This window comes from Chenopodium album, chromosome 22 (assembly GCF_948465745.1).
Source record: "Chenopodium album chromosome 22, dcCheAlbu1.1, whole genome shotgun sequence".
NCBI classification, from domain to species: Eukaryota; Viridiplantae; Streptophyta; class Magnoliopsida; order Caryophyllales; family Amaranthaceae; genus Chenopodium; species Chenopodium album.
The window spans coordinates 25,603,556-25,618,284 of NC_137855.1; the positions used below are offsets into that span (position 1 = coordinate 25,603,556).

The window sequence follows — 14,729 nt, forward strand, 5'->3', positions numbered from 1 at the left end:
GTTAGGAATCCTTTCCCTCTCTCGAGAAATTTTTCGATTTAAAATACTTATAGAAATAAAATTTGATATATATACAAAAAAAATGTATGTCATATGTACAACAGTAAAAACAATATGTGTACATTTTTTCATAAGATAAAAAAAAAATATATGAAAAAGAAAGTCAGGATGCTCGGCGACTCCCAAAGGCTGCTGTATATCCTGCAAAATCCAAAACAAAGATTCATACACAAAATGTGTAATAACTTTGATAGAACAAAAAAAGGGAGAGAAGCAAACTTACCGTGACCATCCGATGATCACGGCATGACAAAGCCACGAGGGCTCTCCGATAAACAACTCGAAAAGCACGAATAGACTTCACCGTGCCGTTCACGGTCTCTCGCGGAACCTATTAAAAAAATACAAGGATAGTTATCAAACGAATGTATATGATATATATATAAATCTATTCAAAAAAAATATATAAATAATAATACATGTACAAGGTAAACATACCGACTCAACCGTCTCAGGTACAAACAGTATGTCCTCATCCTCCGTCGCTAGAAAAATCTCACGAAATTACCAACCCGAAAACAACCCATCCCTGCTATATTTGAATCTACAAACCACGAACCATATATTTGAATTGTACTCATGCCCGATGTAGCAGCATATTCCCCTAGTTGTGCTGCATAAAAGTTCGGTGGCATTGTGTAGGTAGGAGTTAAGCAAGGAGCGTGGAAATGTGTAATAGTAGGATCACCCTGTATAAATACTTCATACGAAGTAAGATTAAAAGGGATTAAATTAATCTTAGTAAACTTTCTATCTTCTCTCTCCTAACTCTAGCCGCCAACCCCCAAAAAACCCCCAAAAAAACCAAAAATTTTGGGGGCTGCCATGGATGAAAAATTCCATGGTAAGCCCCTAATACCTTTGTTAGTTTATTATTTATGCAGTTTTATAGTAGTATGTTGGTCAATAATTGAGTCTCTCATTATGAGATTTTTTTGTCCTCTCTTTGGGGTAATGAGTCCTCTTTTGAGGGTTTGTTGTGTTCTGTCTTTATGGCAGCTTTGTGGTACTGTTTCTTTTTGTAAGGTTAATGTAGTAGGGAAGATGATGATGGTTCAAGAAGGTATATTTTATGGTACAATTTCTCCGTTCAAGACAGCTATAGCACATGTTGTGATGATCTCTGCCCGTAAAGATGCACAGACATCGATGTTAACGAGGATTTTCATCTTTGATTCCATCCTCCAGGAGTTGCGCCCGAGTATGCTTTCATTTAGTTGTATTGGATGTGAATCTTGTTTCCGTATTTTAGATCTTTTTTATTTATGTACTCATATCAATGTAGATGCCGTATGGCTTCTTATTAATGAAATTCATCTTTCCTTGTCAAAAAAAAAGGACAACCCTGTATAAAGAGAGTATGTGATCAAAGCACTTCTAGAACTTGCAAAAGGATTGGTTGAGGAGATGAAGTTTCTGAACTAAAAACCCTATTATTCCGAAATAACCAGAGACTCCAAAGAGTACCAACAACGGTACTAATGCGGATATAATATTAGATCCAATCTTTAAGAGAAAGGTCTCCATTGTACTGTGAGTGGATGCCAAGGCTTCCACTCCTCCATGTAATTCTTGCAATAATACAATTCCTAAATTGGTGAAAGAAATCTTTCGGCTCTGTTATACATAAATCGCAGCGAATATCATGTACGGGGACTCCTCTGTGGTGAAGTTTTGTCTTCATTGCAAGAGCATTTCGAAGAAGTTTCCATAAAAACAACTTCCATCTTGGCTGTATCTAAAGGGACCAAAGAACTTTCTAGAAATTATCAAAGTGCTGAGCAGTCGTCGTGGATGGAAGTTGTTGCTATAACTTTGCATATCCAGTTTTAACCGAATATGTCCCTAAAGGAGTATGAGACCAGTATTGGAAATCTTGTTCTGTTTCCGCCAGAGGTTCCATAGCAAGTATTATATTGTAGCCGCAAAATCTGGTTGGAAGCAGGACCTGACCTTAGCAGCATCCCAAGATTCGGTTTGAGGATTAGAGAAATAATTAACTGTCCAATCCTTTGAAACATGAAGCGGAATTCTTGGTTTGAAATCACGTACGGTACCGTTAGCCCATTTGGAAGAACCAGCGAGAATAGAAGCTTCGTTGCCTACTTTCCAAGCACATCCCATAGAGAGTAAGGTATCGGCTCTAATAAGACCACGAAGGCTGTAAGAATTGCGGCTTGTGAATCTGTGCGAAGATAGGGGCTGGTCTGTAAGGAATTTTGTACGAACATCAAAGACCCTTGAAACCAGAAGTTGCGGGTGCTTCACAATTGTTAGGTGAGACGAACATTACAAGAGGGGGGGTGAATTGTAGGTGAGTTCCTAGTGGCTACTTTTTCAAATATAAAACCGAATAAAATAGGAACTTGGAATGCACACAGAATTTTATGAGGAAACCTTCTAGTGCCCAACTAGAAGTAAAACCTCGACCCTACCTTAGGGATTTCAAACACAAACAACTCCACTATAATAGGGCAAACACCAAGTTACAACCTATTATAATCAAACCTCTACTCACAAGTTCCTGAACGAACTTGCTACAGAACAGGATACTGTCCTACCCAGTCTAAGTCCCACACTTAGACTCTCTCGTACTCCCTAAGTACAAATCTTCTTACTTCTTACCAGAAGCTCTCTCTCACTGTATGCATAGATAACAAAAACACTCTCACCCAAATTACCCAAACCAATTACAAGAATTAACACCTAGTATATGATAGGCAAGCTATGCATGAAACCCGAAACTAATATGACAAGATTATAAACTTGGCAAACTTACACAATTAAAGCTCTGTAATTCTTCACGCATAAACTCACAAAACCTAAACTCTTTTTGTCCTCTACTATTTATACAAGTATTACTTGTATAGAAAGTAGGTTTTCTTAAAGATAAATAAGTTAAACTTAACTTATCTTAAAACACGGTTTTTAAGTAAATCCTTTGAAGAAAATCTTTTCCGAAAAATAAGATAGAAATATTGAGTTAAAGCATAATATCTTTTTAACAAACTGATTTTAAGAAATAAACATTTAAAGAAAATCTTTTCCGATTTCTATCTTTTATCTTTTCCGATTTTAATTTATTTGTCAAGCTAACTTGTCACGCTTCTAATAGATCTCATGCATATCCTACTTAACATATTTAACAATGAATCTTATAAGATAAAATCTTAACTAAATCCTTGTTGCGCTGCGCTCCTGTACTGGTAGGTTTACTTGGGCTTCACGCTTACTAAGTTCCTCCAAAGATCTTAGCCATCCATCTTCAAGTTCTTGTGAGGGAACTCTTCTTTTGTTTTGAATAACTTTCTTGATAAAGAACTTCTTCAAGTCTTCTTAGTTTCAGTTACTTCTTCCATCTCCAAGATCAATTTCACCTAAACTAAAAAAACACTTGAAAACCTTTATTAAATGAGTTTGCTGTAGTTTAAGTTCCTCATCATCAAAACCTTTAAACATCAACAACAATCTCCATACTTGCTTCATAAGAAAAACTTTATTCAATGTTGAGATACATCGAATGCCTAGACCACCCAGGCCTCGAGGCAAATGTAACCTTCCCCTGTTGACCTAGTGCATTCCTTTATCTATCGAGTGGGACCAAAAGAACCGTGCTAGTAACGAATCGATTCTATTCGGAACTGACATCGGTAGCTCAAAGCAAGAAAGAACATGAGAAGCCATAGCTACCAGAATAGAGTTAATAAAAATTAACTTTAGGGTTGTAGAAAGCCTAAACGTATTTAGATCATTTATTCGTCCAAGAATCTTATCTATAAGGAAATGGAATTGATTTCTCTTCTTCCCTATGAAATCAATAGGTGTGCCTAGATGGCGGTGAAACTGAGGCACTTGAGTCATTCTGAAGATCAATTTAAATTCAGCCTAAGCAAGATAAGTGGTATTTGGGCTAAATTTAATAAGAGACTTGGACAGGTTAAGCTCCTTTCCCAAAATCTTAGTAAATCGGTTGATGATATGATCCCCATTATACTAGTGCAAGAAACTGTATTGGCTTTGAAAAAGATCATAGCATCATCCGCAAAGAATAGATCTGAAATAAGCGGACTGGATCTTGAGATTTTGAGCCCTGTAAACAGATTCAGATCTTGACCTAAATGCAGCATTATGGAGAAAATATCCATACCCAGAATAGAAAAAGGTATGGAGAGAGCGGATCCCTTTGCCTAAGACCACAATGGGGTAGAAAGGTCTTTGAGGTAGAACCATTGAGCAATGATTTGTAGGTAACCGTGGAGATGCATTGGTGAATCAATTGTATCCAACGAGAAGGGAATCCATAGGCTGTAAGTATTCGAAGTAGAAAACCCCAATGGATCCTATCGTATGCCTTGCTTATGTCAATTTTAAATGCGGCAAGCCAATTGCTACTGGTCTTCGAGGAGTTGATTTTTTCCATTAATTCATGGCTAAGAAGAATGTTGTTATCCGTTATAAGACAGCCTTGAACAAAGGCATGTTGAGAGTCGGAGATGAGTACGGGTAGATACTGAAGAATTCGAGCCACTAAACACTTGGAGACACATTTGTAGATAGTGTTACAAAGGCTAATAGGACGAAGATGAGCTACATACGTTGGCGAGGCAATTTTCGGGATCATAACAAGAAGAGATTGACTTCATTCTTTCAGTAGAAACCTCGTCTGAAAGAAACTTTGAATGCCCGAAATGACCAAGGGTCCAACAATAGCCCAATGTAATTTAAAAAACTCTGTTGTGACACCATCCGGTCTTGTTGATTTAAAGTTTCCTAAGTCAAACATTGCATTTTGTATTTCCACCGCAGAAAAAGGGCGCTCCAAATTATTTATCTGAGAAGAAGTAAATTGAGGAATATGAAGCTCTTGAAGTGCCGTATCTATCTATGTGTCTTAGCTTGGAGCTGCATCAGTCTTGAAAGTCTTTTTGAGTGAGTTAATAACAACGGAATGCACATCTTTTTTACCATGTTGTAGTAATCCCTGGTCATCAAGTATAGAATTGATTTCATTCCTTTTTTGCCTAGCTTTGACTTTAGAATAGAGGAGTTTAGAAGGAGATTCTCCATTTAAAAGCTAGTTGTGCTTACAATGTTGCTTCTAGAATTGAAGCTTTAAATAAAAGGTTGCCTTGGACTAATCTATATTGGCCATATAAGTAGTTGCATCTGAGAGAGTATGGACCGCTTCCCCTTCCGTATACAAAGTATTTGAGAAATTTTTTCAATCTATCCGCCATAATTTTTTGTTGTTGATGCACCACTTCCGAACTAAATTCCTAATGGTACCAAGTTTTTGAGAGAGAGTGGACATAGGTAATCCCTGAGTATGAGATTCCCAAGTTTGGAGTACAAAATTGTGTATATTTGTGAAATCAAGACACCAATTATCCAATCGGTAAGGACGGTTAGAATTTTGCTTAAAAGGTTCATCAGCAAATACTATAGCCGCATGATCAGAGACTAAGATTGGCTGATTAGTAGTGGTACTATCCGAGAATTTATCAAACCAATCTGAAGTCATGTATGCACGATCAAGACGTTGAAGAATGAGATGATCATCTTCCCTATTATTTTTCCAAGTATAGGGAGGACCTTTGAAGGGTGTAAAGTGAAGACATGATTTTATACGAAAATCAATAAAAGCATCCCGACCTCTAATTACAATAGACCCTCCTAGCCTATCATAATAGTGTTCAATTTGATTAATATCTCCAATAATCAAACAATTAGGCGCAATAGCTAACAAGTCTAAAATCAAACCCCACACTTGCGGTCGATCTTCTAGCTTAGGATAGGAGCACCATAAACAAACATGATACATTTATCTATATCATTAGAAACTTTTATGTTACAGAGTACAACATTTAAGAGCAAATTCAAGTTTATCAGAATGAGAAACAAAATATGTTTCTCAAGTGGCATTTTTTGTAATTAACTTGCTTTGGGTACCATGACAAATATTAAAATATACAAAAAAGATAGCTGGCCCCTAGCCTTGGGTTAAACAACCCAACCAGTCTACTATTGCAACATTGAACAACGTCAATGGCATAAAAACAAAGTGTTAATGTTTTTGGTCAAATTTCGTAGTGGGGAGACAGATGAGGTCGAGATACGAGCAGATCGAAGTACGAGCAGCTTCGACATCTGATGTTAAAGCGCCGAGCTCCGATTTTGGTGTTTTAAATGAGAAGGAAAGTTCAGAAATTTAGTAATGAAGAGATTTTCAGAAACGTAGTACGGATGAAATCAAGTTTAAAGCTTAGCTTCAATGGAGGACATGGTCACCCTTACTCTTTGGGGTTGACTATGCCCTTAATTTCACCCTTTTTTCTAGGGTTTTTCGTTTATATCAGCGCCGGATGGGGTCATCTTCAAAGTTCAATGTCACTATCTTCTATGGTGTTGGCCCTTTGATGTGAGCTTCAATGGAGGAGGAAAGAGAAAGGAGGAAGGATGATTATTGATGGTGTGAGTGATGTAAGTTAACTAGAGTTTCATGAAGTTAACTCAAGTACAAAGCAAATTACATATTTGTCCTTCATTAATTAGTTGTGATTACTTAATTACCCCTTGAGAAACAATTTTTTGTTTCTCATTTTGAGAAATCGGGGCTCCCTCAACATTTAAAGAGCAAAAAACGCAAGAAATATTATCCGAACCAAACCCAAAAACAACTAAATCTCCACTAGTCGTCCCTATATAGTTGACCCCCGAAACAAAAGTAGAATAACCTAGTAGACTAGAAACTACTGAAACAAAAACTTTAGTTTCACTAAGAAACAAAAAGTTAGGAGCATATTTATTAAGGCCTTTTCATAAGAAATCGAAGTGTGTTTACTGCAAATCAATGGCAAAAGTAGAGGCATATATACACTTATGCTTCAGTTTTTCATCTGATCGATTATGCCACAGCTCCAATTTGAACTGCAATATTTAAAAATTCTCATATGTGTAACCCCCCTAAGAAACTACATCACTCGGGATTTTTCCACTAGTATTTTAATAAATATGTACTCAAACTACGTATAACTATTGAAGATACACTACAAATCATTGGTCAAGACAAATTGATCTTCAAAAACCAAATATGAAGTGTCTTCATCCAGTAATCAACGGTGTTACAGCACAAGTGTGATTGAAGAGCCTTACTAAAAAATAATAATGAGAATAATTATATGAATGATTTTTTCACCACCTCCTACGCCTTCTGCCATACCAGTAAGCAAAGCCAGCCACTGACGCCGCAAATATAACCCCAGCAGTTGCATGCCAAACATGTAGTGGTGGTTTTTGGACTATATCAGTGGAATTTTTAACACCAACAATTGGTGGTGGTGGTGGCGACTTCTGGCAAATTTCAACAGAGAAGCTCAAACCTTTGTTTTCAAGGTCAGCTAAGTTTTCAACTGAAGGTTTAAGCCTGGTGGCCTTGGCCAGGGCCTCATATTCTTGTTTGTTTCCACCTTCAAGGAAAGACCCAACAAGCAGGCCATCTTTTACCCAATAGGCTCCAAAGCTCTTCCCTGAATAATCACCGAAATGAACTATCTCTCCTGCATTATCCCCATAGAACTGCCAAGATAGACCAAAGACTCTAGAATAAAAGAATGGAAGATAGTCAAAGTCATCAGTTTTCTCAGGTTCCATTATTGCATTGACTGCGTGTCTAGCTGTCCTCCTTGCAGAATCTACATGTTCAAGGCGACGAATTTCACCAAACAATTTCACTGGGAATGCCGCCACATCTCCAACTGCATAAACTGAGTTGTTGCTAGCTTGCATTTTCCCGTTGACCTTGATACCACCCTTCTCTATAGAGAGTTGGCCTTCAAACAAACTAGTATTTGGGCGGATTCCAATTCCCACGACAACCAAGTCAGCAGGTACACGAGTACCATCCTTGAGATTGACAGCTGTAACCTGTATATTATATAAAATGTGATAACAAACAAATTCAGAAGCTTTCTAGTGACTAATAAATCATGAGATCTGAAGTCTGTAACACAAAATGGTGCGCACAGGTTAACAAATATGTGAACCCCTAATGTTTACCTTTCCACTGGAATCAAACTCAAAAGATGTCAAGACTGTCCCTTTCACAAATTTGACACCTTTGCCCTTGTAATAGTCCTCATAATAATCTGCGATCTTGGTTGTGAACAAGCGTGGCACTGGAAAAATGTAATTTACATTGCATTAAATTCCCAGATGATTAAACTTTGGTCAGACAATAAAATGGGAACAAGAAATTGTAAACCGTCATACTAATGATAAGAAGCAAGCAAGGAACCAGATCGCCAATATTTTTCCAGAAATTCAACTCCCAATCAAGCTGATCATATAGGTTTTGGCAGTACTCAAGAACAAAGATTAGCTGTATCAATGCCAAAATTTCCATTTCCTCGTCTTTAGTATTTTATAAACCCTTTTTTACATCAAGAATCACGATATGATGATTATGGATTTCTTGACACAATTTTGGCATAGACATGTTTTAGACTTAGATCTGCTTTTATTGAAAAGGGCACAGCTAATACAATATTGCAATGAAAAATCTAAAGCTTTATGCATTCTCAAGATCATAGAGCTCACATAAATTTTAAAAAGCCTCGACTAGGTTTAGTTTCAGCAGTTTTATGGTCAGCTATACTAAGTCAATGTATCAAAGTTTTGTAGATGCTTGTAAGTTATATTATTTCAACATTAATTCAATTCAAAGCAGCAGAACAAGCCAATATTTTTCTCTTTTGTTGGCAGATTTTGATACGGCATTGTTTTGATAAGAATCCAAACGATTAATAATTTACAATATCAAGCACTAAAATTCAGTCTAAATTTTTGCTGAAATGCAAGCATTGATGCGAATCTTAATGTAGACACCAATATTCTCCACAGATAATTCAGTGTCTTTGGAGCCATAATTCCAAATCAATAAGGTTTATTACTATATTGACTATGATTATCTTAAGAAGTAGTTATGCAACTATACTTACTGCAGTGGTCCTCAGGAAACACCATGGTTACGTTGATCTTGTTAATGACCAGAGATGCAGCACATTCCATTCCTATATAGCCACCGCCGATTACAACAGCATTTCCACCAACACAAGATTGCATCACATTAACAAGCTTACTCGCATCAGCAAGATCACGCAAATAACACACGTTTTCAGCTTCCAATACATTCACCCCAAATTCTTCAAGCTTCAAAGCCTAAAAGTTGTACAGAAATATAATTGAGCCCATGCACTTGATTGTTTCAGGAAATACACTTACTTTCACTTTAACTATATAGATGCCATTCAACCAGCTTGAAACAGTGAACCTTAAAGCTTTTTGGTGATTCAAGCTCATGCTTTTACAAAAGTCAAGCCCCTTTTATGTTATTTGGTAAATTATTGTTTGTCAATTTCCAACGTAATGAAATTAGTGGAGTGGTGGAACTATGATTGAATAAATAAAGGCAGGGAAAAATAGGCATCATTTGTACTAGGGAGAAATGCAATGCACTAAACCAAGAAGAATGAGCTTCAATACCCGAGCGCCAGTAGCTACGACAAGAATCTTGTAACTTATAGTCTCCCCAGTTGCTGTTAACAGTGTTTTTCGCTTCACATCAACAGACTTAACTCGAGTTCCAAGAACAAGTTCAATGCCTGGATTCAGCATCCAAATTGTTATCTGTAAGCAACATCACTTATGCCTCAACTTGCTACACAACAAAGGTGCGTTGTTTTACATGCACAAACTTTTGATCTTAAATAACCAACACTCCAGCAGAAATAACAAAGTAATTCAAGACAAATCCTCAAGTGAACATACACATGATCATTATATGACACATCAAAAATGCAGAGCCCGAGTATGGGTAAATTACTAATTGATGCAGATAATTGTTATCTATTAGACAGCTAATTGTGACCACATACTAATGGTGTCATCATTCCATGTATATATGTTATTTCTTTTACATTTATTAGATGAGTATTATTAATGTATGCAGTTTATATACTACAAACATCTTGATAAATATTAAATGGCTGCCCCAATGATATAATTTCTATAGTAAAACAGCTTTAGGAAAAACATATGCTTCTTAGACTATGCTCTCCATATTCCAAGGCCTAAATATGTAACATGCCTACATGAGTATCATAAGAGGGGAAGCTTAAGTTGCTGAATGTGATACAGCTATACAATCATCTTGTTGAGTTATTACTGCATCATCAAACTATAAAATGTTTCAAGTCAGCATACATCCCAATTTTTGAAATTTTGATGATTCTACCATTATACGACCAGCACAAAAATAATAAAATAAGATAAAATAAAATAAAAATAAAAATAAAAGTAATTAAAAAAAATAATAAAAAACTTAAATAATAATAATAATAATAATAAATAAATAAATAAAGATAGAGAGAGAGAGAGAGAGAGAGAGAGAGAGAGAGAATAAGTAAGTATAAATTCTCCTAGGTACCCATAATAGCTAATCAAAATATCTTATCTGAAGCCTAATCCAAAGTAATCTGACCTTACACTCCCTTAAATTAGTAACCAAACTAAAGTGACTTCCACCTTTCCTAGAATTACGCATTCACTTGGCAATTGATATGTGTAGAATATATAGGCTGTTCAAAGGTGTAATCAAGTTTCTTCTTGTACCTTCAATCTAGTCAGAACTGCTGAGCTAAGAACTTTAGAGCTAATATATCAAGAATGAACATTCAGTAACAAAAGTCACAATTGCACTCCATCCATTCTTTTTTGTGCAATCTTAATTATAACTAAATAACAATCGTGAAGCTTAAAAAAAAAAAAAAAACACAATCGTGAAAGTCGACTAGCACTCCGCATTAATAATTCACAAACCTATTACTGTTGGTTCTTTCAAGGTGCTACACGTGTTTTTAAAAAATCAATTAAGCACTGGTTATTAAGCAGTGTGAGCAAATTATAGCTTCATCCCCAAATTAAATTAGCAACCTTCTGTAAAAAATGACATCATTCCCCTTAAATCCCCCCCCCCCTTTTGTTTTTTTACCATATATGAGCTTGTCAAAGTTATCAAAATAAAATATTCCAATTTCATTAATAAAAGATACAACTTTGAAGTAAATTTATTTCATATATAATCAAAGTCGAATTGCCACAGTATGTAAGGGTAACATATTCCTCTAACCATGACGAATAACATTAAACTGATCATAAACAGCACATATGCCAAATAACTTAAAAAGGTCAATAAAATTTGAGGCTGAAAGTGTCAATACCATGTTCATTGTACCATTTTGTCGTTAGCCTTTCCTCATTCAAACCAACACATGTATGAAATGATGGAAGCCGTGCAGGAGCTATAAGCATGAATTTTAGAAAAGCCAATATCAAATATCATGGTAGCAAACAGAAATCATGAAAAGCTTCAGAGATTAGACAAAAGTAGAGGCTACAGGAAATATGCATCCTCTTAAAATCTGCAAATATAATTTAAATATTTTGACATTAATGTTTAGGCTGCATTTGCTTCATTGAGGAATCAGGTACAACTAATCCTAGCAAAGAAAACAAAATTTTATCCTGATTTGAGAAAATAAACCCCTGTACCCAATAAACATATGCTTAATCTGTTTCAAAAAATAATTCAAATACTTTGACCAGCATGCATGCCAATGAAAATTTTTGACAATATATATCTATAATAATCTATTAGTATTAGACATAAAAAGTTTATATCACTAATACAATGAAAATAAATCAGTAACATTTTACTTCATAAAATTTTCTTTAGAGTGCTGCAATTATTTTGAAATGGAGGAAGTACATTTCCTCAATGAAATCTTCTTTTTAACTTTTATAGCATACAACATAATTCTTTAAAAATCTAGTTGAGCTATTAACTTAAACATTTGAGGAAGCCCATATTGAGTTTATTCAAAAATATGTATACTCCCTCATGTCATGCAAACAACACATGATTAAGAGATATAACAGTCAAATCAAACAGTATTTTCAGACATATTTTTTTAAGTTTCAAATGCATAAACAAAATTTGTCACTACTACTAGATCAACCTAGACATATGATTTAATTGGGAGCCCCATGCATGTAAGGTCTCACTCAGTAAGATGCATAGCGAACTTTGAAGGACTGAGAAAATAAGACTGCATAGAGCCTTTAATATCATCCAAACCAAATGCAAAACTCTGCTTACTTCTTAAAAAGTTTAGTAACAAAGATGAGATGATACAATAATTACTGGTGTACTATGAAAAACAGAAAGCCTACCTTCAGGAAGCAAAAATCCTTTGCTTAATGCAGGTCTTTCATATGGAGCAACCTGGAAAGAATAAATGAAGCTTCTTGATATTGAACATCAAACAAAATCAGATTTCTTGTTTTACCATTGATTAAATAAAATCATCAACAAAAAAATAGAATAGTGATAGAATATCAGTCAAAATACACTTTTAGGATGTTCTGTCCAAAAAGAGTACTACACCACTATCTACCTTACAAACTTAGAAGGTTGCTGAAATGAACAGAAAATGCAATAAAACCCATTGGTTGAATTTGCTAATCTTTTGTGTTGCACTCCTCATATGTATAGATAAAATTTTCTGTCAAGTGTTTACTCAATCTGAAGAGTTGGCACCAACATCTAACAACTTTGAATTTTGAGCTCAACTGCTAAAAATAGGGTTTTACTTGGCCGCTATGGAAGAATTTTAGAAAAAAGAAGAAAAAAAAAGGGGGCTAAGTTTTCTCTGTAAATTTTTTTTATATTTCACCAATTTCCAAGCATTTTTAAGTACTGGAGGAGCTGTGCAATTAGGCATGGATGGGAGTCCACTGGCAAAACCATGCTAAGTTTCCAGGAAATTAAACCTGATCATGTCATACTTTGAGAACTAGGCAGAGTAGTGGTGACACAGTTAATTCCAGTAGTATGAGTCCATGAAGATTGATCACACTACATTTATTGGTTAAATATTAGAGATGAACAGCACGCATCTGAGAGTAAATTATTCCATCTGAAAGAGGAAATTTGAGTGTTGATAAAAAATTCCATTGTGATTGCTCATTCTCTTGTCGTATTCTCTTAATTAAAGTAGTAAATGACTCTCGATCAACTAGTTAAAGTCTTCAGGTTTGTGGTAGTTAATTCCTTGATAATATTTCCATCTCAACATATATTGTCTTTCAATGGGGGGTTGAGAGAAGCTGCAATAAAGAATGTCACCAAGTATCTACTTCTCAAGAATCGAGAGTAGAATACATGAATTATGAACTTTGCTTAAGCTTTCAAGTGAGTTAACAAGTACTCCGTATCTATTTATTTATTTTTTAAATTTTTTTTCTGATTTTTATGGACGAGATTTATCTTTTAAAAACCCAGGTGATACTTTATATATACTATTTGGCAGTAGAATTGTTATGTTCTTTACCACCTTCGTACAAGATTTTTCATGAAACCATAGTTTACGAAAGAGATGGTAACCGGATTCAGATATATCTCAGCTCAACCTAACTGAACATAAAGAACCCATTTGACCCTTCATAATATAAGGCCTAAATATTCCATCTCTGGTTAGCACTTACACAAACTTGCTTGATTTCCCATCACAATATCCTCATCATTATTCATATTCATTGTTTCATCAACTATTTTGAACTCACTTACAAAAGTCGATGTCAGTTCTACCCAAAAACTAATCGGAAAATGGAGGAAATGCCATTATTTACCCCCTAAACTGACAGGAATTCAATCCAAACATAACTCTATTCATCAAAATTCCAATATACATTCATTCACTCAACCCAAACAAACAAACTAACAACATAAAAACACGCTTAAAAATCCTAATCCAATAATTAATCAAACAGTACAGTTCAAAGAAAAATTGTACCCATAAATTCAATCAAGGAATTCACACCAGAAATCATTTAATAAGAATTTAAAGTGGACTATAATGAATTTGGAGCATTAAACTAAAAGGGTATCTTCCTTCTTTGCAACAACAACAAAAAAAAAATGATCAAATAATACAAAAAGAAAGTACCGATTCTTCAGAAATGATGCAGAGTTCACCAGGAGAAACCCCTTTTTTGGTGAATTCGAGAGCTGCATAACCAGCAGCAACTCCACCACCCAGTATAACGTATACAAACGCTCGGCCCATCTTAAATTTGAAATATCTCTCCTATTTTTGGGAGAGCCACAATTTCATTTCTTGGTTGTGTTTTTTGTTAGACGAACAGCAAATAGAGATCATATATTTTTAATCCGTGCCGTGGATGGGAAGATAGAGACTCATCAGACTACGAAGCAATCGATCTCACACGTTTTCTTGTAGCCCTGGTTTTTTTTCATTCTTATCGTCAGCTCGTGAGATAAATTTTCTGCCTCTAATACGGTGTACTCCCTCCATGTTTTAATAAGATTTACCCCCTCCGTTTTTAAATACTTGCTTCATTTCTATTTTTTGCACTATTCATTTATACTGACTTATATCAAATTTTTGTATGCGGCTGGCCACATGGTGCGACTGGGGTTACTTGTATGGTGTTACAGGTTTTGTCGGGGGTTATTTGTAGGTGCTATTTGTATTCTAGGGTTACTTGTATGGGTGTTACTGGTTTTGTCAGGGATTACTTGTATGCGTTAC

The 14,729-nt window shown here is 35.3% G+C and overlaps 1 protein-coding gene across 2 annotated transcripts; it reads right to left on the bottom strand.

Moving 5' to 3' along the window:
* Positions 1-7,134: 7,134 nt before the first annotated feature.
* On the bottom strand, positions 7,135-14,390 carry LOC145603431 (monodehydroascorbate reductase 4, peroxisomal-like). 2 transcript variants are annotated; one of them, XM_081659338.1, is made up of 7 exons: positions 14,124-14,390; positions 12,349-12,400; positions 11,337-11,417; positions 9,601-9,719; positions 9,057-9,276; positions 8,116-8,234; positions 7,135-7,983 (listed from the first exon to the last, which is right to left on the bottom strand). In XM_081659338.1, exons 1-7 carry the CDS (start codon positions 14,241-14,243, stop codon positions 7,252-7,254), a joined length of 1,443 nt encoding a protein of 480 aa, XP_081515464.1. In that variant the 5' UTR covers positions 14,244-14,390; the 3' UTR covers positions 7,135-7,251. The 2 variants fall into 2 exon arrangements, with proteins under 2 accessions (XP_081515464.1, XP_081515465.1); XM_081659339.1 differs by having other exon boundaries at positions 9,601-9,744; positions 14,124-14,139.
* Between the last annotated feature and the right edge of the window lie 339 nt (positions 14,391-14,729).